Source organism: Anopheles aquasalis, chromosome 2 (genome assembly GCF_943734665.1).
Source record: "Anopheles aquasalis chromosome 2, idAnoAquaMG_Q_19, whole genome shotgun sequence".
Classification (NCBI taxonomy): Eukaryota; Metazoa; Arthropoda; class Insecta; order Diptera; family Culicidae; genus Anopheles; species Anopheles aquasalis.
In genome coordinates, this window is record NC_064877.1 from 28,561,245 (window position 1) to 28,587,500 (window position 26,256).

Sequence of the window (26,256 nt, forward strand, 5' to 3'; positions counted from 1 at the left end):
ATCAGCAGCAGCAACGGAGTTCGTTCTTTGCTGTAATTGCGATTGACATGCGAATTACTGAGCGGTGACCGAGGTGACCAGATGGCTGCTATAGCTGGATCTTTCCATTCCATTTGCTCCACTAAAGACCAAAAGACCAGAAATCTCGTCGATTTGGTCCCCAAAAAGAAATCTTAAACTCCAAAAGAACCATCTTAAAGTTGAGAACTCGAATCGCAGTCGAATCCTTGCTGGTAACTGGAGACGACCGCGAGGACTTCATTTTTTGGAAGGCTCGTACTCATCCTCACAACAGCATTCTACACATTCAGCTCACCTGTTTTTTTTTTTTTGTCAAGGGCGTGGTGGTTGCGCCCACCCAGATTTTTATTCAAAACATTTTTCGCTAAATAGACCTTAGCTTCCCCTATTTCCCGCTACACTCCCTTCCCCCATGGGGGGCCAGTTCTTGCCTGAAACCGAAACCCGAAACGGATGCTTCCGTTTTGAAGCTTCCTCCGCTTCGGAAGCCGCTCCGGTGCCCGCGGGCGTACAAACGCGGAGGTGTTTCGGGGAATTATCTCGTGAATGAATTTGTGTGGAGTGTGTGGGCGTCATCGCCACCACCCCCTCCATGCTGCTGTGGTTACGCCTGTTAATTAAATCTTGCCAGCTAATCCATACAAATATGGCAACAAATCTGGCTGGCTGGCTGGCTGCGAAAGCGAAGCCGAAACTGTGTTGTGCTGGGAGTGTGCTTTCCCCCCTCCCTTCCTCTCCGCCCGGCACACTGACACTCCACCGCACCGATCGGCCTACTCACGTGGCACACGGTTCTAGGCGGGCAGGTGGTTTCACGTCGCAAAGGCTCACCAGCACAGTAGCACCACGCACTTTAACGACTGTTTCGTGAGCGAGTTTCTCTTTAATGTTGACCGCACGCTGTTGCGTCCTTCACCACCTCCCCGGACTCCCGGTGGTCCCGGCAAAAGGAAAATTGAGAATAATATCAGAAGGAAATCCGCATTCGAGCGGCACACGAACCAGTGCCCTGGAGGATGTTGATAAATTTCAATTTCCCTGCTGCTGCTCCTGAAAAGGTCACCGGACCGGGGATGAATGGTTTTTGGCTAATGCGGTTTCATCCGAGAACCGCTTAGCTTCGCGAGGAGGGGAAGGAGCTTTCTTCAACACCCCATTCCGAGAGGTCCTTCATCAGCTGTCAAACTGTCAAACTGTGTCCTGTCCACAAAGGACAAACGTCCTCACAGACGCAACAGGGGAGCATGTCATTTGCCTAGCGCGCTGCTCTGGCGAATTGCTGATTGGACTGCCGGTCCGGTTTCCAATTCCCTCTGCGGGAGAGCCTGCGGGAAAGAAGCGGGCTACCACCGCCGATATCTTCAGCACCGTGCACCAGCGCCGAGCTGAGGCCCACGCACACAACACAAACACTGTTTGGTTTGCTTTTGCCGTTCACGATTCAGCCATTCGTCACTCGTTTCTGGGGACTGAAAGGGGAGCGGAGAGTGCGGAGCTGCTGGAGCATAAACTGCACCACCATCGCGACCTCTCTGCTAACCAGCGCCACGGCCACGGAACGGGTGTGGGTTTCATTCATAAACACTTTAACTTCGTGGTGTCTTCGTCCCCCTCCTGTCGACCTTCTGCTTCGAGTGAGCTTTTCCAGCGACCCATCGGTGTTTGTGTGCACTCCGTGCTGTGTATGTGTGCTCGCTCTGGCGTGTATGTGTGTAGGTGGTGCGTTGAAGCTTTATGGGGTCGTCGAGACTCCGGCGGGGGCTTTGTGAATGAAACGCTCACCACGTTGTCGATGTCGTTGTCAATGGTGTTGTTTCTGGTAGTAAACAGGTCGCGTCGAGACGAAGACGACGACGACAACGACGACGACTAGGCCCACACTAGGCCCAGGCCAGGCCAGACCAAAGCAAGATACAAACTCCTACGCCTATCTCCAGTGGAACCGGCCACCATTAGAGAGGGAGGCTGCGCTTGCCAGGCAGAACGCACGCGCCACGCACAGCGCCCTGGTACCAACACAGGCACACACAGAGTAGGCGCTGCTGGAGCAATAGGCAATCGTGCTTGGCTACCGTTCACCGCACCGCCACCGGAGTGCTCCTTGGATCCGGGGAGTTTCTCAATCAAATCTATTGGTTCTCGCTCTCACTGGTTCACGCGCGCTCTCTCAGTCTCTCGCTCTGTCTTTCTTTTCGGTTCTTCAGAGGATGTTGTGGTAAGTGGTGCGTAGGTGGTTGTGGCGCTTTGATTTCGGTGTCCGTCTTCCGCGCCTTTTTCCTTTGTAAATGATCGTTTCCTGTGTGTTTTGTTCTGCCTCCATCGGTGGCAGGCGCGACCGGGACAGGAGTTCCACATTAACCAGGATTGTCCGTAGAATCCTTTCACTCTTTCCGAGGACGTAACCAATCTGCTGACTGAAGTTGATACAAAGTTGGAGAGATAATCCTGGAAGGCACACCACATGGAAAGGATATCAGATCCCAAGGTGAAATAAACGCAGATGAACTGAAAACCGAGTGAGAAACTTCTATTCCACTGCGATCTCTTAATCTTCGAATGACATCTCGCTTTTGCGTTCCCTCTCTGTCTCTCTCTCTCTCTTTTTTATCTCTCCATCGCTTTGAGCCACGAGAGTATTAGATGACTTTTCCCACGACACCGTCCATCCAATGCTGGGATTAAATGAAATCGCCCATCACGGTCCATCGATCCATCAGCAACGATCGTGCGCGAGCGGCGAGAGGCGCGAGATGTCATCTTCCTCGGCTCGTAGCTTCGATGCGATGCGATGACGAAATCCATTTCCGGTGCTGGGTAATGGGGCCCCAATCAGGGCCAACGGAGAATTAACATCTTGCCAAGCGGCCCTCGCGGTCCCGATGATCGATACATTGCGGAGGAGGAGGAGGAGGTGGAGACTGGGATGCTTTTTCAGTGTCAGGGATTTGACAAACGATGCAAACCGGTCCATATAGGGCACCGGTTGAACACCGTAGTCGTGGTTTCGTCGTAAGAAGCTTCTGGTACTTTGTAAACTTGGTGTAAATGTTGCTGAAACCTTTTGTCCAACTTTATTCTCCAGTAACAAGCTCCAACTTGTTGTGTTCTCCGGCGTGTATTGGATTGGAGGACCTCAGAAAAAAAAAATAGGAAATATTCTGTAACCGGACCGTGATCATCATCCATCGCGACTCTATCAATTTTGCAGCGTTAATTATGGATGGCTCATGAAGGCTCATGATTAATGAACCATCCCGATGCCTTTAATGGGTTCCTTTTGTTCCTCCCCCGTTTGTGGGAATTCTTCGAAAAGGAACCAAATATTCCACCGCAATCTGCTGACTCGTTTGTTTCCGTTCCGATCTTCAAACCAACCAAACAAACAGCACAGCCATATGCTGCACCGTTTTCCAACCAGCTTGGCCTCCTTCGATCGATCGTATCTATTCATCCATCCATCGGCATCGTCGTAGACGCTCGGTTGCTAGGACGCTTGAGATCTGAGCTAGACACCAATTTCTTGCTTTTTAATCCCATCCACCACCATCACGGTGATCGCTAGTGCGTCTGTTCGTGTGCTTGTGTGCCTGTGTGTGCACCTTACGGTGCTTTACCCACCCCTACCCGAAGAAACCTGAAACTTGTCGTTTGATGAAAATTTGAATATTTCATTCACAACCGTAGCAGGCGGCCAGCTGCTGCTGCTGGTGCGCTATAGGTACCGCCATGCCATGCCAAGCTTTGCGCCATTTGTCGCCAAACGCGCGGAGTGGAAGCTGTGGTGGAGCCCCACCTCACTCCCCAATCGCATGCGATGCGATACTGATGAATGAATCGGTTTTCATGAATGAAATCAACCCCCTCGCCTTGTAGCACCGGCGCCGAGACCGGAGGTACGGTACGTACGTAGGAGGATCGATCTAACGACGATGCACTTCGAGCAGATGGGGAGCGGGGGTGTGGGTGCGGAGAAGTGATTTAATAAATTATACAACAACCTCAACCCACTGGCCCACGGTACCACGGTGTGCCCGTACGCTTCCAAGCAGCCGTCCTTCTCCTTCAAGTCTTCCGCAAGACCCGAGCAGCACGGCGAGTTGGCTGTGCAGCCCTTAATGGTCACATAGTAAAGGGCCAACCAACCTCCCTTCCCCTTGGTCGGGGTGACATATGCAGTAAGCTGTCTCGCAACCTGGGGAAAGGGGGAGGCCCACCGTCCCTTACGGAAGACCTTCGACAGATCGCTCGTGGCTCGTGGGTGCCAACGGATTGAAACGAGCGGATGACGACCACCGTGCCCTAGATACTGGCGCACTAGGCGCGACTTGCAAGCCTTGGCCACCGGTCTGCATCCTAATATCCGGCCGCGACTCGTTTTGACCATTCCGGACCGGGCTTCTTGTTGGACAGCCTTTTGAGTTGAACTGAACGTTTAGAATGGCACGGGGTCGTGGTGGTGGTGGTGCTTTGACTCGTGTCGTGTGATCCTTTACTCTGGCTGATTGACCGTTGAAGGGTTGAAGCTTTCATTCATAAACACAGCACGGACAGCACACGGGCAGCCCTTGCATGCAGATGAGGCCACGCACGGCCGTCGGAGCCCTTCCGATTCAGTGATCCGTCCGTTGAGGCACGAGCCACAGTAACGTCGTCGTTACGCAAGCTTACGCAGCGTGAGCGTGCGCGCCTCATGCCGATACACGCTGCCGCCATATATATTCATTCATAAAACGGTCAGTGAATGGACGGTCAACATCGAACGATCGAACGTGGTGTACGCGTGGCTGGCTGCATGTCATCCAACCAGCGAGTTCCATCGAACACCAAATCACCGGTGCAGGTCCGATCGTAGTTTCTGTTTAATTATCACTCAACCGAATGTCCTTGATGATCGGTTGGTTACGCAGGTGGGCGTGCACTACAGACACACACTGGCACACACGCATGTGCGACGCAGATAAACCTTTAGTCACGAACTCCAAGGCGTACACTGCTGGTCGCAACCAGCACAACGCCACATAATGGACCGCAAAGCGTATTATTTATGGGAAGTTTAAATGCTAAACAGGCTTCTTGCCGCCACTTGAGTTCGAGATTGATCGGGAATTAATGAAAGAAATCATAAATCTTCGTCCGACCGCGGTGGCTACTGCCGGTTGCTGACGAAATTGCCACCGAACCGGACAAGACGGAGGCTTATCGCTCTAATCCAATTGATGAGTTGATGGACGTATGCCGAGGACTGTTGGCCGTGGGTAGGTAATCATGATTATGGCAACCGATTTAACTGAGAGGTGCATTTGATCAAAGCCATGCCATGCCCGTATATTGATTAGCTATTAAATTTCTTTTTTTTTCGGAGAAATATTCCGGGAAGATTCCCCGCTCCGATCGGATTGATATAGCTGGGAAGGACCTTGGTGGGTGGCTTTTTCTAGATTTGCGTCACAAGAGAGCTGGGACAGCGAGCGATAAGTATCTGAAGCAATAATGATATCACGGTTTAACGAAATTTGTCTTCGATTTGGGAAAGACTGCAGCCGACGGAAGTTGTCGAATGATTGGTGAGAGCGTGATGTAAGTCGATTAAATGAGAGTTTAGTTCGAGTTTTGTTCGATCAGATCAGAGTTTGTCACCGGAGACCACCGTGGCGAGGGCGATGATTCAACCATCAGTTAAAAGCGATTAGAGATGAAAGTGCAGATGATGAGAAGAGTGCAGGAGTGTAAATGAAAATTAATTGAATTTTCCATCGAGCGGGAGACGGTTTGTAAAGAAACAGATACGATCAATAAACGATCATTTATATATAGTAATATTCATTTGATTTTAGTAATTTCGTGTATCGTCAAGACAAATGTTGGAATCAATTCCACTTAAAATATATCTAGATCGATAAATTTTTCCAACTAATATTGACATGATTTAAAAGATATTTGGAAAGAGTTAAATGCGTTTATAATTCCGAAAGAACCGTTTTGCATGTCCCGTAGAAAATTGACCATGTGTTCCAGCATTCACATTAACATAAACAATCATTTCATTCCAGTAGTTAACGATCATTCCATTTATAGTAGCACCATGCGTATCCTGTTCACAATAAAATGCTGTCTATGTCACAGAAGAGTGTTTTGCAGCTTGAAGCGATTTTGCTATGCATTGAATTGACCTGGTTTATAAAAGCAGGTTCTCTGGAACCGTCACACTTCCTTCGTATCCTGAGGCAATCGAATGCACAAACTCCGTCGCGAACCATTGAAGCAATAGATCTCGAAAGGTTCTTCGATGCTATTTTGTGTAGCTTCAATGAATAGAGCTTTTCCTTTCAAGCATTTTCTGGTACTCATGGTCATGCTGGTGGTGTTAGAATCTTTGATAAATTGGATTTTTCTCGTATACATATCAAAGCAAAGGCTATATTGCAGATGCTTTCTTCTTTTGGTAGATTGCTAACAATAACAAACGTCGCAGATGTTTCTTATGAACAATTTACTTTGGAATAAAAAAAGGGATATTTTCCCCTTGATGTACATTTTTCTTCGAACAATATAGCAAACATGTATAAAATTCGTGCAATACATTAAAAAATCCTTGAGTAGTTCAAGTAATAGGAGTAGATCTAAAAGGATTCTCAAATATGCAAACGCGAATCGCACTATACTGGCGTTCGTCTGCCCAAAAGTGTCAATTCATTACCTATTAGTCCATTTCCGGATAGTACGCATCCATAATAAATCAGGAAGAAGAGACTTTATTGGATTTGGCATCAATTCCTCTTCGATTTACCATTTAAACAAGTTTTTCCAACAAGCAGCATTAGCATATTCTGCTCGAATCGGCACCACACAGTAGTTCCCCTTGACATAGTTCTCTCACTTGGCGTCCACCATTGTTTTGGTTCCGTTGAAAACCCAAGTTTAAAACATTTTTATGATGCCACTCGATGACCAAAACGAAACCTCTGTCTGGTGCAAGCTGCCCACAGGCAGCCAGGGCACCATTATGGACCATTTTCGTCGCATGCGCGCGTGCGCCATGGCCGTGGCCAGGCCAGGCGACAAACAATTGGAGAACGAGAAATTTAACTCCTTGAAAATGATGGATTTTTCCCCGTTTTTGGCAATGAGATGCGGCATCATCATCATCATCATCCGCTCCGGACTGCTCGGGACTGAAACCTGAGCTCCGAAAAATATGACCGGCCATGTTTTTCGCGGCCGCGAGATCCCGGGCCCTGAGAAACTGAAGCCTGGTCTGGTCCGAAAATGGTCCGGATGATCGGCGGTCGCTGATCGCCGCCTTTTTTGGCTGGAACCACTTTTCGGGTGACAAGTTTTGCGCGGGTGGACGAAGCCGGATAGCCGGTGCTGCGGGCAGCGCAGACATCGCAGAAGACGCGTGCCCGGCGCTGACTGGCTGGCAGCCATTTTGTTTCGGCAACGTTGTTACCTCGACCGAAACCGTTTCCGTATGCTAGGGTACCTCTGGCTCTAGGCCCGCTGGTCTCTGCACAAAATGGAGGAAAGCGTCGCATCGCATTTCCATCACGGCGCACGACCGCGAAAGGGAGGGAAGTTTTGAGGAGGGGACCTATGTCGATGCTACTACCGTTGGGTGCTGCTGCTGCCAGCGTTCCGCCGGAACATCCTACGCATGGCGATCGATGGTGCGATCGAAGCCGCTTGCTTGATCGCTTGTCTCGAGAAGTCTCAATACCGTAGCAGCGAACTAGCCTAATGGTTTGAGGCTTTCAAATTGACAAAGCCCCCACGCATTTCCGGTCGGCGCTAAATCAATCGATCCCCCCTCGGATGGTGGAGAGTGCGCTGGCGCCACACCGGCGTGCTTTTTACATCACACAAGTTGCAACAACCGTTTCCATTTTTGAAGGTCTGCATCCATGACGAAACGAAAGGCGAGGTACTCATTTCTTGGTTAAATCAGGTAGTTTGTGGTTTGATCTCAGGTAGAATCAGGTACAGTTCTTTCTACCTTCCTGTATGTTCTGTCAGCGTCATAAAAAAGCGAGTAATTTAGCCGTTTAAACGGGCAATTAGCCTGTCTGCTTAATGTCGTGCGTATCTCTTCCTTTTGTTATAATTACATTAAAACACCCGAGCGACTTGTCCGCCGCGCTAACTAGCTATTAGTGCACGGAGCTTAACGCGCATATTAATTCTCGATTCCATCGATTCCGTTCCGTACCCCGGGCGTGACCTAGAGCAACTAACAACGATTGGGAGCAACATGATTCCATGGCAATTAAGCCATCCACACGATCGCTTTATTCTCCATTCCGGGCGCTAATGAGCCAGGGGTCCATCGTTGTTTTTGTGCTGCCTACTAGAGAAGGTGAAGGTGTGCCGCACAGACCAGTATAGCACAACGTTTATGAATTTTGATTTTAATGCGAAATTAAATTGTTCAGTATTTGTTCGTTGAATATCGATGTTGTACGGTTGGATTCATGTCTTATAATTGGCATCATGTGTTCTAATTGGCATCATAATAAGGGTTCATAAAGCATGATTTAATGTTAATGTTGAAATAGAGTACATAAACTTTGCTATTTAACCTCCGCAAAGAACTATTTTATAAAAATGCAATATTATGATCATTGGACTCCCACTCTCTGGTATTATGGATCCTTGATACCGCGATTTTCCTCCGTCTGCAACAGGGAAAAGCCCCCATCGTCGTATTTCTTCTGCTCATTTTCTTAAAATTGTCACCACGAGTGCCCCTCAGCGAAGATCAGCTGCAAAACAAGTGGTCTACTTAGCGCGTTCTGCGGTTGCCGTCCAGCAAACCGCCAGCCCATGCAATCGGAGTGCCCAAAATCCGCTGCCCTGTGCTAGATTAGCGCAGCTTATGATAATTTACGAGACACTTTAACCGAGAACGAGAGCTGGTCGACTGACCCGTTGATTCGAGCGATTTCACTTCCTTCAACCTCCCCGAGGGCAGCCTTTTAGTCGATGGAGACCCATTTAAAATAGGGGTTCGATTGCAACCCCCCCCCCCCCCCCGCGTACCCTAGTGGGTTTTCACCCTTTTGCACCCTCCCTCGGGGTTTGCGCGGGCGATTAATCGCCGTTTTGCACCCTCTGGGCCGTCGTCGTCGATCGGCAAAACAGCGCGGCCACTGGTCGCGTCGTTCAGATCGGTGATTCGTCTTGTTCGAGCCCGCACTCGGTTCGGATTGGCTCTGGCGATGACTCCGGCGCGCTTGCGAGGACATATGGCGCGCGCTCGAGAAGCAACGAAACGGTTTTAATGAGATCGGTAATATGAATAAAGTTAATCCAATATGTACATATCGAATTGCAGCGAGGCAGTAGGAAAAGGGAAGCGAATGGACGCACGAGGAAAGAAAGCACCAAACGCAGTAAGTGCATCATGAGCCGTGGTCGGTGGTTGCAACGGATCGAACGGTGGTTTGTTTGCTGCCACGACCTTTTCCTTGCCTATCCCGCGAACGGTTACAGTTGAGGCGGAATCTCCGAGTGGTACAGGAACACATGTACTTACACGCCCGTAGACAGTCCCCGCGAACCGTTTCGTCGCGGTTCGGGGTCTCCGGTCGAGTGGCGTGGACAAACGAGGAAATTAATATCCTCGACCAAGGCAACGGCGGACACCTCGCACCGGCGGTCTTGTACGGCCAAAAGCAACGTCGATGGCGAGATGGATGCATTTCGTATGCACGCGCTATTTATATTGAAATTAATTGAATCAAAATTAAAATGTTTTCCGATAGTGCAGGCGACACTGGAAGGGCGGGAGGAGGATTGTGGGCTGCCGAGTTGCTTCAATAAATCCCGTTCGACGTGGCGGTGCTGGCCTTAGAACAAACTCGACGCCACAGGACGGCGCAACGACGATGAGGACGCAAAAAAGGTGTGACTTAATTGCCGTTACCCTGTGCCTGTTCTCACACAAGGTCTTTATGGCCCCGAACTGCGAGCGTGTAGGTTTTCGGACAATTACAAAATTATACTATTTAACGTTCGAGGCGGCAGGCAAGGCAGATCGATTGTTGTGTGATCTAGTGGTTGACTGGGGGAGCTGCTCAAGGGGCAGCGGCAGCTTTAAATGCAATTGTGTAAATAAGTGAACGTACTACTTTACGAGTCGGTCATTATTTCCGCTTTGTTTGGTTATGTTGTTTTGTAGGTATTGCCTTTTTTCATTCAGTGAGAACAATTAACTTTGCACAAAGGATCATCGCGGAGGAAGACAGTTTATGGTAAATGTCCTTGAATTATCTTTTGTTATTAATATTCGGAAATGGCAGTTCAACTGCAACAACCACACATTTGAACTTCTCAATGAGTGTTTTCCCATCTTTTAGTAGTTTCCTGGATTCCGCATTGGTAGAACGCCTCTTCAGTACAGATTTTTTTGCTACGCTAGACAATACATTCGTCACCAGTGAACCATTGTGCAGTAAAATCGTTTTGAATGCAACAAAAGAAGAGGTTTTCGGAAAAAACAATGGCCGAAGTAGTGTTCCACTAGTATTAAATAGATTTTTGCCATTTTAGCGACGTGTAGTCCAGCTTTTGCATGTGGAAAAACCAGTGGATTGTGCCAATCATCATTGAGCTTGGTCGATTTATGATCAAAGATAGCTTCAAACACATTTTTCATTGCAGAAAGCGTTAGACATTAATAATTTGAACCAATTTTTAAAGGAACAGTGAATATTTCATGTTTTTTCATGATCACACATTTTTGATTACGCAGACATCCGACACGTTTTCTCAGCAAGATCATATTCACCATATGCAACCATAGAAGGTGTTATTTTTAACTTATTCATTAAGTCTAAACGAATACTGCTATCTTCCTCTATCACGAGTAGATAAGTCGAATAGCATAAATTAAAAATAGCAAACTTCTGTAGAAAGTTTCGGTTAATGAAATGCTCAACGAAAATTAAAGTCCTTATTAAGCAGCAGGGCATGTTGATTACATCCATTAGAAAGACTCATTGCCATTTAAGCAATTTGTAGTAACAACGCCATTTGTATCTGCAGCAAGACCCAAACGGTCCAACATGTACCTCATTCCCACCAAACATCTGCCATCTCTCACCACGAGCTTCTGGAACCATCACACATCCGTTGCGGCAGATAACTTTGCCCATCTGCAAACCAAACATACAAGCCAATCGAATACAAAATGGCTCAAAAAACAAACCGCCCAAAAAAAAGCTCGATCAAAATATGATGTCACCCACAATAGGGGCATCCAAAGCCAGCCAAAAACCTAGCGTTGTCGTCGTCGTAAAATAGTTTCCACCTTTTTCACCAAAAACGCATTCAAATGAGCCACTTCATGGTAAAGGTCTACTGCGTTGAAGATCCCTCGAAATGAACAGAGAAAAGAAGTGAGACAGCTAAAGCTAAGAGAGAAGCTAAGGAGTGCGTGTCTATGTGTGAGACAGTAGACCGGCCACAGACCAGACATGGCCAGCTAGATTCATCTCCAGGGCGACACTGAGTAGCGCTTGACTAAAACCAACTGCTTGAGCTTCATTAGACAAGTGCAGCAGTACGGATACGGTCCGTACAAACGGTCACTTGCTGAAGGAGTGATTCAAGAAGTGCTCCTCTGCAACGGATCGTACCCGTTGGCCACGTTCAGAGAACGGTCATCGCGGACGTCACACAAAAACCTTTTCCATCGCGCCACCTCTACCACGATCACCTCTCTGTGCTCTCCGATCGATCATAAATCTATTGTTTGATTTGCATAATCACCATAATACGATTAGTACATTGTCTCGCTCCTCTCCACAAAACCAGGCGCACGGCGTTGTTTGTTTTTGAATTATGCGCCGCTTCCCCCCGGTGTCCACCAGAGGGTCCCAAATTTATGAGGCCACACCGCATTGAATGATGCGCTCCATAACAACGCACCGATTGTTTTCGAATCTCTCATCTCTGGCGAGCCCGCAATAAAGTTGCGTTTTTATATTGTAATCGGTTGTTCCAATTCCAATCGAATGGCGATTTGCGATGCGACGATGGCGTGGAGTGATTATTATGTCGAATCGAACACAACACACAACATATCCTGCAGCATTATAATCTCCTGGGTTGACCGAGAAGAATAGAAGATGATGCTTTATGGCCGCATCATAAAGCGGTTTCGGTGCGTAAATCTTTAACACTTTAGACACAGGAGGTGGCTGTCGATGGTTTGTGTTAACCCACGGCGCGTGTACGAATGTAGTTCGCTCTTATTGCGTCCTCGCGGCCCCGGGAATGGGGGATGCTGGCAGTGGAAGTGAACATTGTGGCCTTTCATGGGCTCGACCTTATCACACACGTTCGGCGGATCCATTTTCGTAATTGGTTTGTAACGCTCGAGCCGCATCGTGGTGCGTGCGTCCGTGCGTTCGTGCGTGGAGCCAAGCCACGGATATTGCTGCAATAAATGGAGAGTTGTTAAGTTTTTGTCGGACAGGCCGCGAAGATAAGCGCGCTTCTCGAGCTACATACTTTGCGATCGTTCGCTTCGCTTTGCTTCACGCCAAGGTGCCCGTGGTGCCCGTGGTGCCGTTGCCGCTGCTACAATCAACCGTATTTGGGGGACGATGAATAATATGATCCACTTAAGAAATATGTCCATATCAGCGCGCGCGACCGTCCGATAGAGGGATTTGTACGAATCCTTGTAGCTTACGGGACCAGCCGGGACGGGACAGCGAGCGAGTGATGGACGGGACGGTGTTGCGGAAGCGCTGCTGGTACGAACGAGGTACGAACCGACGTTAAAGCCAGCTCCTAGCAGCTTAGTGCGGTAATTTGGAACCGTCGAAACGGAAAACGTGATTTTACGTGACACTAACGACGATCACCGGGGCAGACCGAGTGATCGCCAAGGAGCGCAGGTTCGATCGAATTTGTATCGCAGCTGATGATGTGGTGATCGCTTTCTACAGCTCGTGGCGCGCGCACACTCCGACTCCGACCGGCTGTTAGCAAAATGTGAGTTTTTCCACAAAAATCTTTCTCTTAAATTTGTGCAAATTGTGTCAGGAGATTCGTTTGGTACGAAATTCACCGTCGAGGTGTTCGATATTGTGCACCCGGAGGCTATGTGCATAAGAAATGCATGCCAAGAAGGCGGTGTGCATGCGACAGAAAATGGGGAACCGACCGGATTCCTCTAGACATCGATTTGTGGCCGCTTCGAAGATTTCGATTTCTCCGTCGGCATGTTGGCAGTGACTCGGTCGCTGCTGCACCACTGGCGGGGGTGGCATAAATGGGGTTGGTGGTGGTTGGGGGTGGTGAGAGCGAAATTTATTTCCATTTTAATTCATAGCCGTTGACATTTGCCTTCGAATTTGTTCGCCATCGAATCGAAATCGGAATAGATAATCCTCTCCGATAGCAAGGGAGGAATCCGCGCCGTCGATGACGGCGGCGGCTGTGGCGATCCGATCCATCGATCCGGATCGTACGGAATAATTTTCGAACCCCGGCATGGCCTGGTTGGAGTGTTGTTGGTTGCTGCTGCCCTGAGAATTTTGTGGTTTGTGGACCGATCGGTTAGGTCTCGTCAGGTCGCCAACCAGCTTCGATCATAAAAGCTGATATCGAGCTTGATGGGCGTCTCCCATTACATTCTAAATTGATTCCGCCAGCCTTATCATAATTGTGGCACTTTTGGGGCTAGGAAAATGTCTTCACACCTCGGGCCCCTGGCGGGCATAAATCAATCGCACCAATCGTCTAGCATTTCTGACACGCGACACGCCAGACATGACTGGTGCTGGTGCTGGTTGGTTGCTTCGGGTACGGGCTGGGTGCCTGTTGGCAATTTATTCATGCTTCAGGCAAGCGAACGGCCCAGTGCGTGACATGAGAGAACGCTCGGGCTCGCGATGAATTTTTAATCAGACAAGATCATTATCACTCACTCACAGCGAACGCGACCATAAACGCCGAAAGATGATGGCCTCACGTTTCTCCGAGCCCGTCGGCCACAAAAGGGTGCTCTATCGGTTTATCATTTCATTCACTAAAAACAAAACAAAAAAAAAACACGGAAAGCAAATCCAAAGGAACGCAAAACAAAGCAACGACAAACGAAGGAAAAAATCGGCGAGCATCATTTTCGTTTTGGTTTTATTGTACCGACCGGCTTGGCGACCGACCGACGGATCGTCCTGCACGTTTGTTCCGTGTTTGCGTTGCGCCTACGGATCATCGAATTGAGTGAATCATGATGGTTTTTGATGGGTGAAAGGTGCGGCATTGATACATCCATTTCTACGATGTCAGTTAAAATTGATTTCTGAATTGGATGAGTCTTGCAGTGGTAAACGATTGATATGTTACGGACGAGGAATGTCATCAACTGTTCGAGTTAGAAAGGTGGAATTCCCAAACGATCAAAACGTTTTAACAAGTAATTTCGCTGAAATTAAATTACATTTCGTGTCCCAATGAAGGCACTGTCTACGTTTTTGGCTAGCATAAATCCTAACAATTAGTAGCATTGCTGCCACAAAACGCATTCGGTCATAAAAGTCATGCCACTTCTATAAACTTCAATAAATGCACACTAAAGAAAGATGCTAATGTGTTTGAAGTTTCCGAAAATCTACCTGATCTGATTGAAAACATAAACAATGTAGCACTTTGTTAGCTTTAATGTTTAAGTTTAACGACAATTCACCAAAAATAGAAAACAAACTTATCACAAATTTGAATGTATAATTTGCGTATCACAAGCACTAAGTAGGCCCAGCTTGGGAAACATTTTGAAAGCTTCAGAGATAAAAGTGAGAAAATTTTATCATGTCGATACTAATGTGTGTTGAGTGTGTTTTTGTTACACTTTTGCGTTTTTTTTAAAGAAACCATCAAGTTTTATGTTGTTTGGCAAAGGATGTATTAAAATACAACCATTGAGAGAAAATTAGACGAGACTTTTAAGAAAAAATAAATTACAAAATAGTGCCATGGCATCAATTCCAGCGAATCGTTTCCGGAAAAAAGGGCAAAACAGCACAGTATCATTTGGAATTAAAAAATTTAATTTAAAATGGATGTTCATTCGCCAAAAGTACGGAATTTTTTGTTGAAATTTTCAGATATCCGACTTTCGAAAACCTTTTTCTGTTGAACATAAAATTGTTTCGTCGATTGGACACAAAGCAAAGAGTCATTCATAATTACTTTTCAAGAAATAAGAGAAAAATTAAAATGATACCATCTAGACTACCGAGTAAATAATTTGCAGATGAGTAAATGAGTAATGTTGATGCTCGTGTTGGGGACAGAATTTGTAAAGTATGTGTTTTGAGAAATCCGCTTTCAAGCTGCGAGAATCACAGAGCCAACGGTAACACCGTTAGGTATTCAACCCGCAGTAATTTTCTGAGTTTTGCTTCAATTGTTTCTAAAATATTTATAGAATATTCTTTAAAAGATTCGTCACTCAGAGTGTTTGGCAATTGGCGAACATGCAATGAACTGACCTAATCAATCGTAGATGTCTATCTTATTTTAACAAAAAGCCATAGCCAGCCATTTTAAACGTTCACTCCAGGTATAATCTTTTTCCCTTCTCTAACTCCAGGAACGGCTTACCTGGTAAACGTAACACTGATATCCCCTCCCGGGTTACCGGAGTGCATCGCACGTGCATCTTCAAGATTAATTATTTGCAAACAAACCACCAACGCCACCGTATCGCAACGCAAAACCCTAACCTTCCCCAAAGCCGGGAATACAGGGAGGAGAGTGGTAGTGGTGGTGGTGGTGCATTTTATGACACTCGTCCCACGCCGTGCTGTGAATTGGTTAGCCGGACTCGGAACTCGGAACTGAACCCATGGTTTCATATTGCCCGTTCTGTCGCTGGAACACGCGACGCGACCGGCCAACGCACTGAAAAACAACAACAGAGCAAGACTTGAGTGTAAAACGCTCCCTGGTGAAGCCATTGCCGTGTGGTGTGATCGTGTGGCTCTCGTTACACTGTTGCTGGTTGCTTCCGGAGCGTATCACCATCCAGGATCCACGCTCCAGGATCCAGGTACGTTCTGTTTGGTGTTGTGATGTTGCCGCTGGAGTGTTTGGGCGCGAAATTAGAACCTCAAGTCGCTCGCTGGTTTACCTGCCAGCGTGCGCCACCAACGCAACACCAGGAAGAGATCCAGACACAACACGATGGAAGAGACGCCACTGCAGCCACTGCCTCGGTTGCACCGGAGCTCATTATTGGGGATGCGAGACGAGCGTGTCTCTATGGTCGAGCGGGACCGTTTCTTACCGTGCCAGCGTACGGATGATCAACAAGCACCATTTCGCGCCATTCGCTGCTGCTGTTGCACGGATGCGAGACGGTACGGTTTGATGGCAGTTGGCAAGAAGATGGAAGACGAACCGCGAGTGCGGCTCATAACGAGCAGAGCAACATAACGCGCCATAACATTCGCTACGACGTCGTTGGTTGGTCCTCGGTCCTCGGTGCCTTGGCATCGCGCCGTTTTTAATGTCGTACTGTAAACGACCGGAAGTAATTCGGCACGGTGTACGGTGTACGCGCGGGAACGACATGCAGACCGCACATAAACATAAAGGTGACAAACTCCATCCACCGTTCCCCCACTTTACGACGAGAATTCACAACGTGGACGACGACGACGATGATGATGATCGTGAACAACATTGGGGTTGCTTTTCGCGCGCCTAAACCGCCTTCCTTGGGTGTGTACACGGCGGCGTGGATGTGACCCAAGATTTATCCATTCATAAATCTCTTCTTTCGCGCGCAAGCAACGGCATGACCTGGAAGAGTGCGCGCCAGTCCCCCCCGCCACTGACGGACGGTGCTGCTGCCGCGATCGGAGCCGAGGAAATGGGTTTTCTTTGGCTTCTGGTTGCACCACCGTACTGGGCAGCACGTATAAGAACGCGTGGCTATTTTCTTGGCGCTGTTTTGGAGCGGGAAAATGCATTTTCCAGCACTCCACAAGGAGCAGGACCAGGTTACTGAAGGGGAAGCTATGCGCAGGTTACTACGCTCTTCGCGGTTTACGCGCGCTACAACGGACGCCGCCATGATGCTGCTTGACACTCGCCCGTACCGGTGTGTTAGCGGCCAGGCCAGACCAGGCCAGGCGATTTCCTTGCGACGCCGACGACGACCGGTGACCGCAAGTACACAGGTGGGATGCAGATCCGGGTTTCGTTTGAAAGACACCTAATTAGCATATCAAATGAAAATTCATCATCAGCTTACTCGAGGGGGGGAGGGGGGTACTGCGGCCGTTTCCCTTGCTCGCTTGGTCTCGGGTGCCAAGGGTATTAGATTTTTACGACCGCACATTCGACCGCACCGGCACCGGATCCATCTCGGCGGTGCAAGCTTAGCTGCGTCATTAGAATCGAAACGGAACGGATTGGCTTTCCGCTAGAAACCCCAGAAATGATTTGTTGGTTTGGCAAGAAACGCAAGTGCAATATTTTTCACCAAAAAATCACCGATGTTAAGGTTTGGTTTCTTCAAAAAACAGTAATTTTGTCAACAGTTGATTACTTCCGGTGAACACCAGGAGCCGAATGGGCGCTTTTAGGACGAATGTAGGCGCATCATGTTTCCAGGGTCTTTCCAGGGAACCCAAATCCCCAGATACGGTGTTCCCTTTTTGTAATGTTTTCTTCTTTGCGGTTATTTCGGCTTTAGAGCGCCGGTAAAGAAAGCAGGAGTTCCCCAAAAAGCTCTAGATTCTACGCGAAAAAACGCTGCCACACTCGCACCTGATGGCAGTAGTAGGCGAGCAAACTGGCAACCAAATGTCGGACCGTGTTTGCTTCGATTCCACAAAATGGCGCCCAGGGAGTGAACGAGCTTGTGTGTGCGCGAGCGCACGCACGCACCCTCCCGCCATTTCGTAGTAAGCGTTGTAGCAGCGACTCGGGGGAGATTGTAATGGATTCGCACTAACCTGTTCCGTTACTTCCGAACCATAAAGCGACGAGATCGTCACTCGGCGACGGATGATAATTACCATACAAATATGGACTCGGGTAATCAAAGAGCAGTCGCTTGGACGTCGATGGCGTCGACGATGACGACGGTGATTCGCCTGCAAGTAGAAGGGAGGAGCAGAGGGGGTAGAGGAGGTTAGCGAGGAGGGCAGCAAGTATGGAAGCCGTCCTGTGGACCCAAGCGAACCCTCTGGTGCTCCAGCTTACCAGCTTGGCTGGAAGGAGCCAGTCGCGAGTCTTCGTCGCCGTCTTCTTCTTCTTCGTCCGGTCCTGTTCTTCCCCAGTCCCCGTTCGAATGTAACAACGTTATCTGTCTTGCTGAGTGCGTATATGTGTGCTTGTACGTGTGCGTCTGTCTGTCTGTCCATTTTGTACGTTTACTTTTGTTCTATCATCCAGCACCGGAGGAGCTAGCAGCAAGCAGGCAGGTAGGCAAGCGGTGGTCTAGGTAGGCGTGCGAAAGCAGGATGCGGGATAAATCCAAGATGGCTGCGATTGGCTGCGCACTGAAAACAACTACCTGGGTGTGCTGACCCGCGTTCGCTACCATTTTGTTTCCATTTCCCAGCGTAATCATACGTCATCCCACCAACAAAAAAAAAAGGGGGACATGGGCACGTCTCGTCCATTCAACTTTCGACCTGAAGCAAAGCTGATGAGACCGAGGACCTCCTGCAGAGGGCGGTGGCGTGTGGTATTCCCAGATTTTAGCGAAGGAGCAGTTCCGTTCTGTTCGTTTGTGTTCCAGACAGGCCAATTCTTCGTCCTTCCCCCCGTAATTTTGCCTCTCTTCAGCCTGCGCCTTCATTAGAGGGATAAGTCGGTGTGTCCGGGTTCAGGCCAAAGCCAGCCACTGGCCAATGCCCTTGCCAGCGGCACTGGTTTTTAGGGGCTAGTTCGCTCGTTTGGCGTTCGTCCGAATTTGGACCGAACGGACCGAAGGCAACTTTGTCTTCGTCGCCCCGGGCCCGCTGGTCTGGCGCTGGTGGCGCGGATTTGGAAGAAAGAGACTTGTCTTTTCCAAAAACAGCAGCCCATAAATGCGCTGCGGGCGTGGGTTTCCCGGTGATGCCCGGGTTGTTTACTGCCATGATCTGTTTCCTGCCGCTGCCGCAGCCGCTGCTGCTCGAGCCGTGGCCTCCGGGGGAAAGAACCTTTTGTTCTCCATCCATCCGGGCAGATCCGGCATAATGTGAGTCGGCGGTCTGTGAGTTCTGGTGTCCGTGTCCGTTTAAGGAACTAGACGACTAATGGACAGTCCCCCCGGTTAGATGGTCTATTTCGTACTATTTCGAGCTGGCGCTCCGCATCCGGATCGTCCAAATGGATGATGGATTTATTTAGATCTCCATCGAGTGTCGTCAGACCGTCGCTTGGTGAGTGGTTTCGGCGACTTCGAAAAATGGTTGCCAGTCGTGGGCTGTGGTGAATGTGTTAATCTCAGATGAAATGCAGGATTCGCTCAAACGAGATGTCATTAAGCCCGATCATATCATATCATACGCGCAGATCATCTTAAGCTCACCTACCGTAATGAGGCTTTTAAGTAGTCGAGATAACTTGAATGCCATAGTTTACGGACGGAATAAAAAAAAATGTTTGAATGATTCAGCAAAGAAGGCCATTCTCGGGATCATTTGGTCAAGGAAGAAGCACTTAAGGATTTCATATAGGAGAAGACCATTACGCACGATTACGATTTGAAACTAATTGATGATGTTTTGTAAAAATGACTGCATTTTAAAGAAAATTATCTCGAATTAGTCATGCGTCCGATGTTTACATTTTTTGGATCAATCGAAGCAAAACTGAACAAGTTACAGATTTTTTTTAAATCCGCGTTTCATACAAGGCTCCATGCAGCTCGCTACTTTGAAGAGCGTTTTCAAAGTCGTTGCCTATCGTATCGTAAAAACTACTGAACCGATTGATTTGAAATTTTTAACAAATAATCTGTACACTTTTTGAAAGGTAGCCCCGTCGAAATGTCATGAAAATTGTTGATACGTTTTTTTTAAACAAATCTTTAAAAATCGTGTTTTAGGCAAAATGAAAAAAGCATCACTTTTTCATCTTCAAAAATCTGCCAAAAATTGAAAAATAAGAAATTCAACAAAAAATCGACGAGACTACCTGGATAAACTTATAATCTTTCAAACAAGGACCCATTTGTATTTTTCTGATAACCCATCACGCAGCTACGATGGGCACTGTAAAAAGAATCTTTTCGAAGACACGACTGCCTAAATTTGATGCCATGGATGAAGTTTTTTTTTAAATCTTCCCCAAAATAGAACCAAATATTCTTCAAAAGTTGTAGTTAGTGTGCCGTTCTTTTGAAAGATTAAAAATGAATGGTTACGTCACAAAAAATCGTCAAAAATGATCCATGTTTTGTTAAGAAATTACCGAAGCCCCTCCCCCCCCCCCCCCCCCCCTTAACAAATGCCACATTAAACTGCCATTGCATTCGTGAGAAGTCATTATTTATTAAATTGCTGTGAGATCATGCATTCGTGTATCACTGCAGTGCTGATATAAATATGAAGCAGCATCAAATGACAGTATGTGTTAAGCGAATAACAGTTTACCACTAATGTTTATAGGTACTTTTAAACTAAAAAAATGTAGTTACTATTTGGCAGTGGGATTTAAACTGTCGAGTACAATATTGTTTGGCAAAAGAGATGCTAATTGTTAGAAGAGAGGATTTTTTTTTGTGATTACTAGAACAACTGAACAAAACTCTCGAAATACAAATCTCAGCAAGATCACAACAATGAAGTAAATATGACATAGAAAACTATTCGGTAAATGTATCAATGGAACCCCCTAGCTCTTTGTTAAAAATCGTTCAATCACCTGTTTGTGCTTGCCTAAGAATACCAAAATAGCAGATCATATCTACGAATGCAGAACATACTGAATCAAATTATGTGTTCCAATGCGCTATGCACCACGTTGTGCTCTCGCGGAGTGCGCATCACTTTCGTTCTTGCAGCAGCGCTCGAACCCATGACGCACTTAACTGATAGAAGAAAGGTCGTCGTTCGATTGGAAAACCTAAAAGCATCGCATCCAACCTCCTTTTCCACCCCCGAAACGTCGCTCGACAAACCGAACCGACAATAACCGTCCGATCAGGACAATTGCAAGTGAAGTCGTGCCCCTCGCACCCATTAACGCAAAGCGCCAGCGTCAGCACCAGCACCAGCGACCAAGGTCAGGCGCATCTCGTGCGTCCGATAATTCGCTATAAATAAATTAAAAAGACACTTAAGCAATCGGTCGAATTGGTAGTAAGGTCTTCCCCAACCTTCAGTCCACTTCATCATGGCCCGCTGCTGGTTATCCTTCCCGGTTGGCCGGTTATCCTAATTAATACAGTTGTACGCTGTATTAATTTATTAGTGCCATCGTGTGCTGATTGCCGTCAGCTTAATGGTGCTTGTTTGCACATTCCCTTCCCCGTTCTTTGTCTGTTTTCCTTTTCGTCTTACTTTCAGTTTTCCTCTTTTTCCTCTTATACTTCGGCTTCAGCGCACACGTTGGCCGGGCTTATGCTGCAGCCACCACACACAGATGATGGAAACCGATCGCGCATTCGCGAGCACACGCTCCACATTATCATCGCTCGACGCGACTCGACTCGGTGACAAAAGGGGGGGGGGGGGGGAGAAGATCCATTTCAGGATCGGTTGACGCCGGATTCACGCGACGCTCGATCCTTCCCTTCTCCTGCGTTTCATGCCAGAGTCGATCATGAGGTGAGCGAGTGGATAACGCAGCGGAACCACGACACTTGTCGCGCCGGAATTAAAGAGCTCTCGCAGTGCAATGCCACGGGGGGGAGATTTCCATTTCAAGCGAGGAGCCAACCGTCGTGCCGTCACTTTAGGCTGCGATTCCTCCGCTTCCCTGGGTTGGTCACTGAAAATTACACTTAATTCCACAGAGCACGGCGCCCCGGGGCCATTATCGCGCATCGCACCGACTCGCTCGTCCGATCGTCCGTTCGTCTGCGATCGTCGAACGTGCCACGGCCACAGATCGGTGGCGCGCCAACGCGACTCAAAACGCGCCAGACGACAGGCAATCAAAATTGGACCAAAAACCGATCCGGCTTGGAATCGGTTTGACCCGTTGGAGTCCCGCAGTCGGAGAAAACAAGAGACTTGCATTCACTGCCAAGGGAAGGCGAAAGGGGAATCTCGCTTCGTTACGCCAGGAGTTTGCTGCATCGCATCCTCAACCTAGAGGCGATTCGATCCATCACATTCGGTGAGGAGGGTGCACTCTACCCCCCCCCCCCCTACGCGGTGCGTGGGGTGCCAGAGACACCAGAAGGCGACCAAGTGGCGATGGCGGAGACGGCAGCGGCACGCCACGTTATTTGTATTTAAAATTTATTAACATTTATTTGTCACTTTTCTTGTCGTCGCGCAACTCAATGCCGTTGTCGGGCGCGTGCGCTCGCTCGCCCGTCTGTGTGTCCCGGGGGGAGGGGGGGGGGAGGGATTGTCACCAATAATTTAAAATCACGGCCGACGCGAGGGCCTATGTGGAGCAGGAGACATTGGCGCGAGCGCACACGCACTCCCGAGCGACAATCATGCAACCACCAGCACCCCGTTCGGTACCTTCTCCTCTCCTTTTTTTTTTGCTGTCTTCGTTGCTTCCGTGCAATCGAGGTGCTGCAGCTTGACCGCGAGCTTGTTCCTGCCGCAGCACGAACAGCAAATGAAGGAATGTCCAAGCGGAAGCTGCGTGATCGAGGATTGCATTGCATGATTCCTCGGCGCGAGAATGGAGCGAGGTGTTTCGTTTCGACAAGTAATTGAATTACTGCCGCACCGGGTGAATGTTTTTGCAATGCACAGAAAGGAATCTCCTCCGAAATGGTACATTTTAACATAAATTAAACATACATTTTGGTTCCGACCGTGATATGATCAGCGATCAACGATCATCAAGTCGAACGGTGACGATGGATTTGGGGAATCGTCTTTTCGACACATTCGCGATCGCTACCTTTTCTATGACTCAGCTCAATGATTCGCTTGCTGTTTCATTATTAATAATCACTCGGTTCGCAACTAGCTTGCGTTGTAGCTTCCCTTCTGCCTCCACCGGGCACCTACCGTATTCGCCAGCCAGAACAGCCCGTTTTAAGGTGATTAATGAAGTATTCTTCGTTTGCATTTAATCACCCCCCATCCCCCCATTCTCTCCTTCACTGACGAGGTGCCAGTGCCAGAAGCTGTCGCCTTCACGCGTTCGGGATCGGGGAAGCCGCGAAAACGCAAGATGAGCGCTCGGATCATTACCGGGAGCCCGATCTTGGGTTGAATTTTCTTGTTTTCCTTTTTTTTTTTGCTTTCCGTACAAGTGGTCGCGAAAGGTTGTCACCGCGTGCGTTGTCCTTTTGGCTTTTTGGTACGATCATCGTCCCCTTGTCCCCGTGGTAGCATCAATTTATACTTTATAGTCTTTTAAATTGCTGCTGTTTTACGATCCCTCACCCCCGGCGGGGGGGATGCAGTTTGGGGAGCACCGACATGGGAGGGAACCAATTGACAAACAACGGAGGACAGTTTAACGAATGTGCGTGAAAATAAATTACTCCGACAGGCCCGGCTGACGTAGGAGCGTCGCAGCAGTAGCAGCAGCGGACAGCGGCAGCGAGAGAAAGAGAGAGAGGCCCTCCGAAATCCTTCGATTCCCCGTCTGATCCCCCGAGAAGGAGTGGTGCGAAACGCGGAAACAAATATAAAAACGAAGACACATTTATTGTTTCGTTGTCCCCCCCGGTGTTCCATCACCAACTCCCTCGATCATTGGACCACGCGGGCCCAGAATCGGGAGCTGTCGAGTGGTTCCACACGGGGATCCTTAAAAATAAATAATAAAAAAAGGAGAGGAACGAATGAGGAGCCATCAGTGCTCTCTCTTTTGCTCTACCTTGACCGCAACCGATGCAAATCCCCGAGTCCAAGGCAATACGGAGACATTTTCGGAGTTTTTCTTGATTTTACGGTAATTTTTTAAATCGTTTTTGCACGTCAACCTCGCAAGGAAAGGGGGTAGGAGATGGAATGGGGAGGCATTTGTCTGATGTTTGCGTTTTGCGTGCGCGCTCCGAACTCGTCGCGTCGCGTCGCACCGAAGAACCGGGTGAGGAACGGCTGAGTTCCGTGCATAATTTATGGTTGCAAGCGCAGCCTGCACCGGAACGGATAGCTGCCGAAACGCCGGGCCCGGAACGTGATGGTAGGGAAAAAGGGAACGGATGAGATGATTGCGAAACACCATTACGCATCGCGCCTCGTGCCAAAATGGACGGATGACCACGGCTGCTGCTGCTGCTGCTGGTGCTGCTGCAGAGTGGTTGATGCATCCTGTTTCTACAGGGGAGATGGGGCCAGTGGAAGGACGGTGACAGTTTGTGGATCCGGAGCGTGACGATCGTTACGCCGTCGGTATCTCCGCTCGGAGTGGCTATTCTTAAAAATTATGTTTGTTTAAATATGAATTTATTTCCCAAATAAATATCACAAATTGGTTTCTGCCACGCAGTGGTACCAGTGGTGCTTGACAGTTGTCTCGACAGTTGACGACAGATTCCATAACCTTGGCACTTTTCGAAACCTGAGATCAAATAGCCTATGGACGGCCATTCTAGCCATGGAATCGTATCGCATTGCCGAGTACCCACATGACCCTTGAAAGTTCTAACAAGTTAGCTAAATGTCCACGTCCGTCCACGTCCACGTCTTTTTGATGGTACATAACGGTAGCCGACGGCATTAGCATTTGCTTTAGATGTTTGCATTAATTTTTTGCGACAAGTTTTTTTCACATTTTTTCCTGAATGTTGATCCTGAATAAACATTGTATAAAATTTGTGGATCAATCGAAGCACAACTGACAAAGTTACAGATTTTTGAAAATCCGCTTTTCATACAAGGCTCCATCGTTTCTCCAAGCGTTTCTCAAAACCAAAGTCCAGTGCCTATAGTACCGTAAAAATTACTGGTCCGAACGATTCGAAATTTTTAACACATAATTTGTACACCCTTTGCCAGGTAGCCCCGTCGAGATTTCATAAAAATTGTTGATACTTTTTTTAAAAAATATTATATAAAACGCGGCCAACTTTTTTAAACAAAATCGCAAAAAGCTTCAATTTCTCAACATAACAAATCTGCCAAAAATCGAAAAAAAAAGAAATTCAACATTCAAACTCCACGATGCTACTTGTATTAACTATTAATCTTTCAAAAGAATATTGATTTGTATTTTTCTGATGACCCATCACGTAGCTACGATGTGCACCGGCGCACCTTCATAAATTTGGTCCCGTGGATGCAGTTTGCAATCAATCTTCAACAAAATAAAACAAAATATTCATCAAAAGTTGTAATTGATCATGCCATTCACTTGAAAAAATAACGTTGAATGGTTGCATTACAAAAAATCGTCAAAAATGAGCCTTTGATTTGGCCAGAAATTTTAAAAGCCCCTGTACAACACGACTTATTTTTGGTGCAGTCCTTTACTTGCGCACTATTCTCCGTGTTCTCAGCAATTCTTGTTGGTACACGTACGCGAACGTTTTCTCAGAGGATTTATATGAAATTTGAAAGTTCTCAATCTCCGAATGCCAATGTTCTTACAGCTCTCGCTGTGGTGTAGGCGTTTGGTTATGAAAAAGAGATTTATGTGGGATAAAAAGGGTAAAGCGCTGGCTATTGAACGCTGGTAAGACACACAAAGGGGTCGAATAGAGCTATCGGTATGATATCCCCACGATCGACGAAACTTCTTCAGGCAATCGAATTGATAGGCGCTAGACAGAAAAAGTAGTGTCCGTTAGTTATTCGTACAACAAACACAACAAGTGAGGTTCTGTGACATCGTATGTCTTGACGCGTGCAATGAAAGCAGCCTGGGCCCGGGCTGGATGGGGAGAGTTTGGCTGGCCACTGTCGTCCGGCAATAAATCAAAACCCATCTATGAGCACCACATTCTCTCGCGATAACTGGCAAGGTGGAGCTCTGCTGGTCCAAACCAATTCGCGCTTCTTGTGCGCACTGTTGCAGCGTAGGTCGATGCGAAGCGTCGCCAAATCGCTATCTCTCTCTCTCTCTCTCTCTCTCTCTCTCTCAGTATCTCTTCCATGATTCCGTCTCCGTGGCGTTGTCCGGGGA

The 26,256-nt window shown here is 47.9% G+C and overlaps 1 protein-coding gene across 1 annotated transcript in view; it reads right to left on the reverse strand.

Moving 5' to 3' along the window:
* The window catches only part of LOC126570297 (box A-binding factor), a 68,843-nt gene that overhangs the window by 39,723 nt on the left and 2,864 nt on the right, over positions 1-26,256 (reverse strand). The window contains exon 3 of the mRNA XM_050227948.1: positions 18,003-18,143. Within this exon, the coding sequence (XP_050083905.1) occupies positions 18,003-18,143 (141 nt within the window). The remainder of the gene's footprint in view (positions 1-18,002; positions 18,144-26,256) is intronic.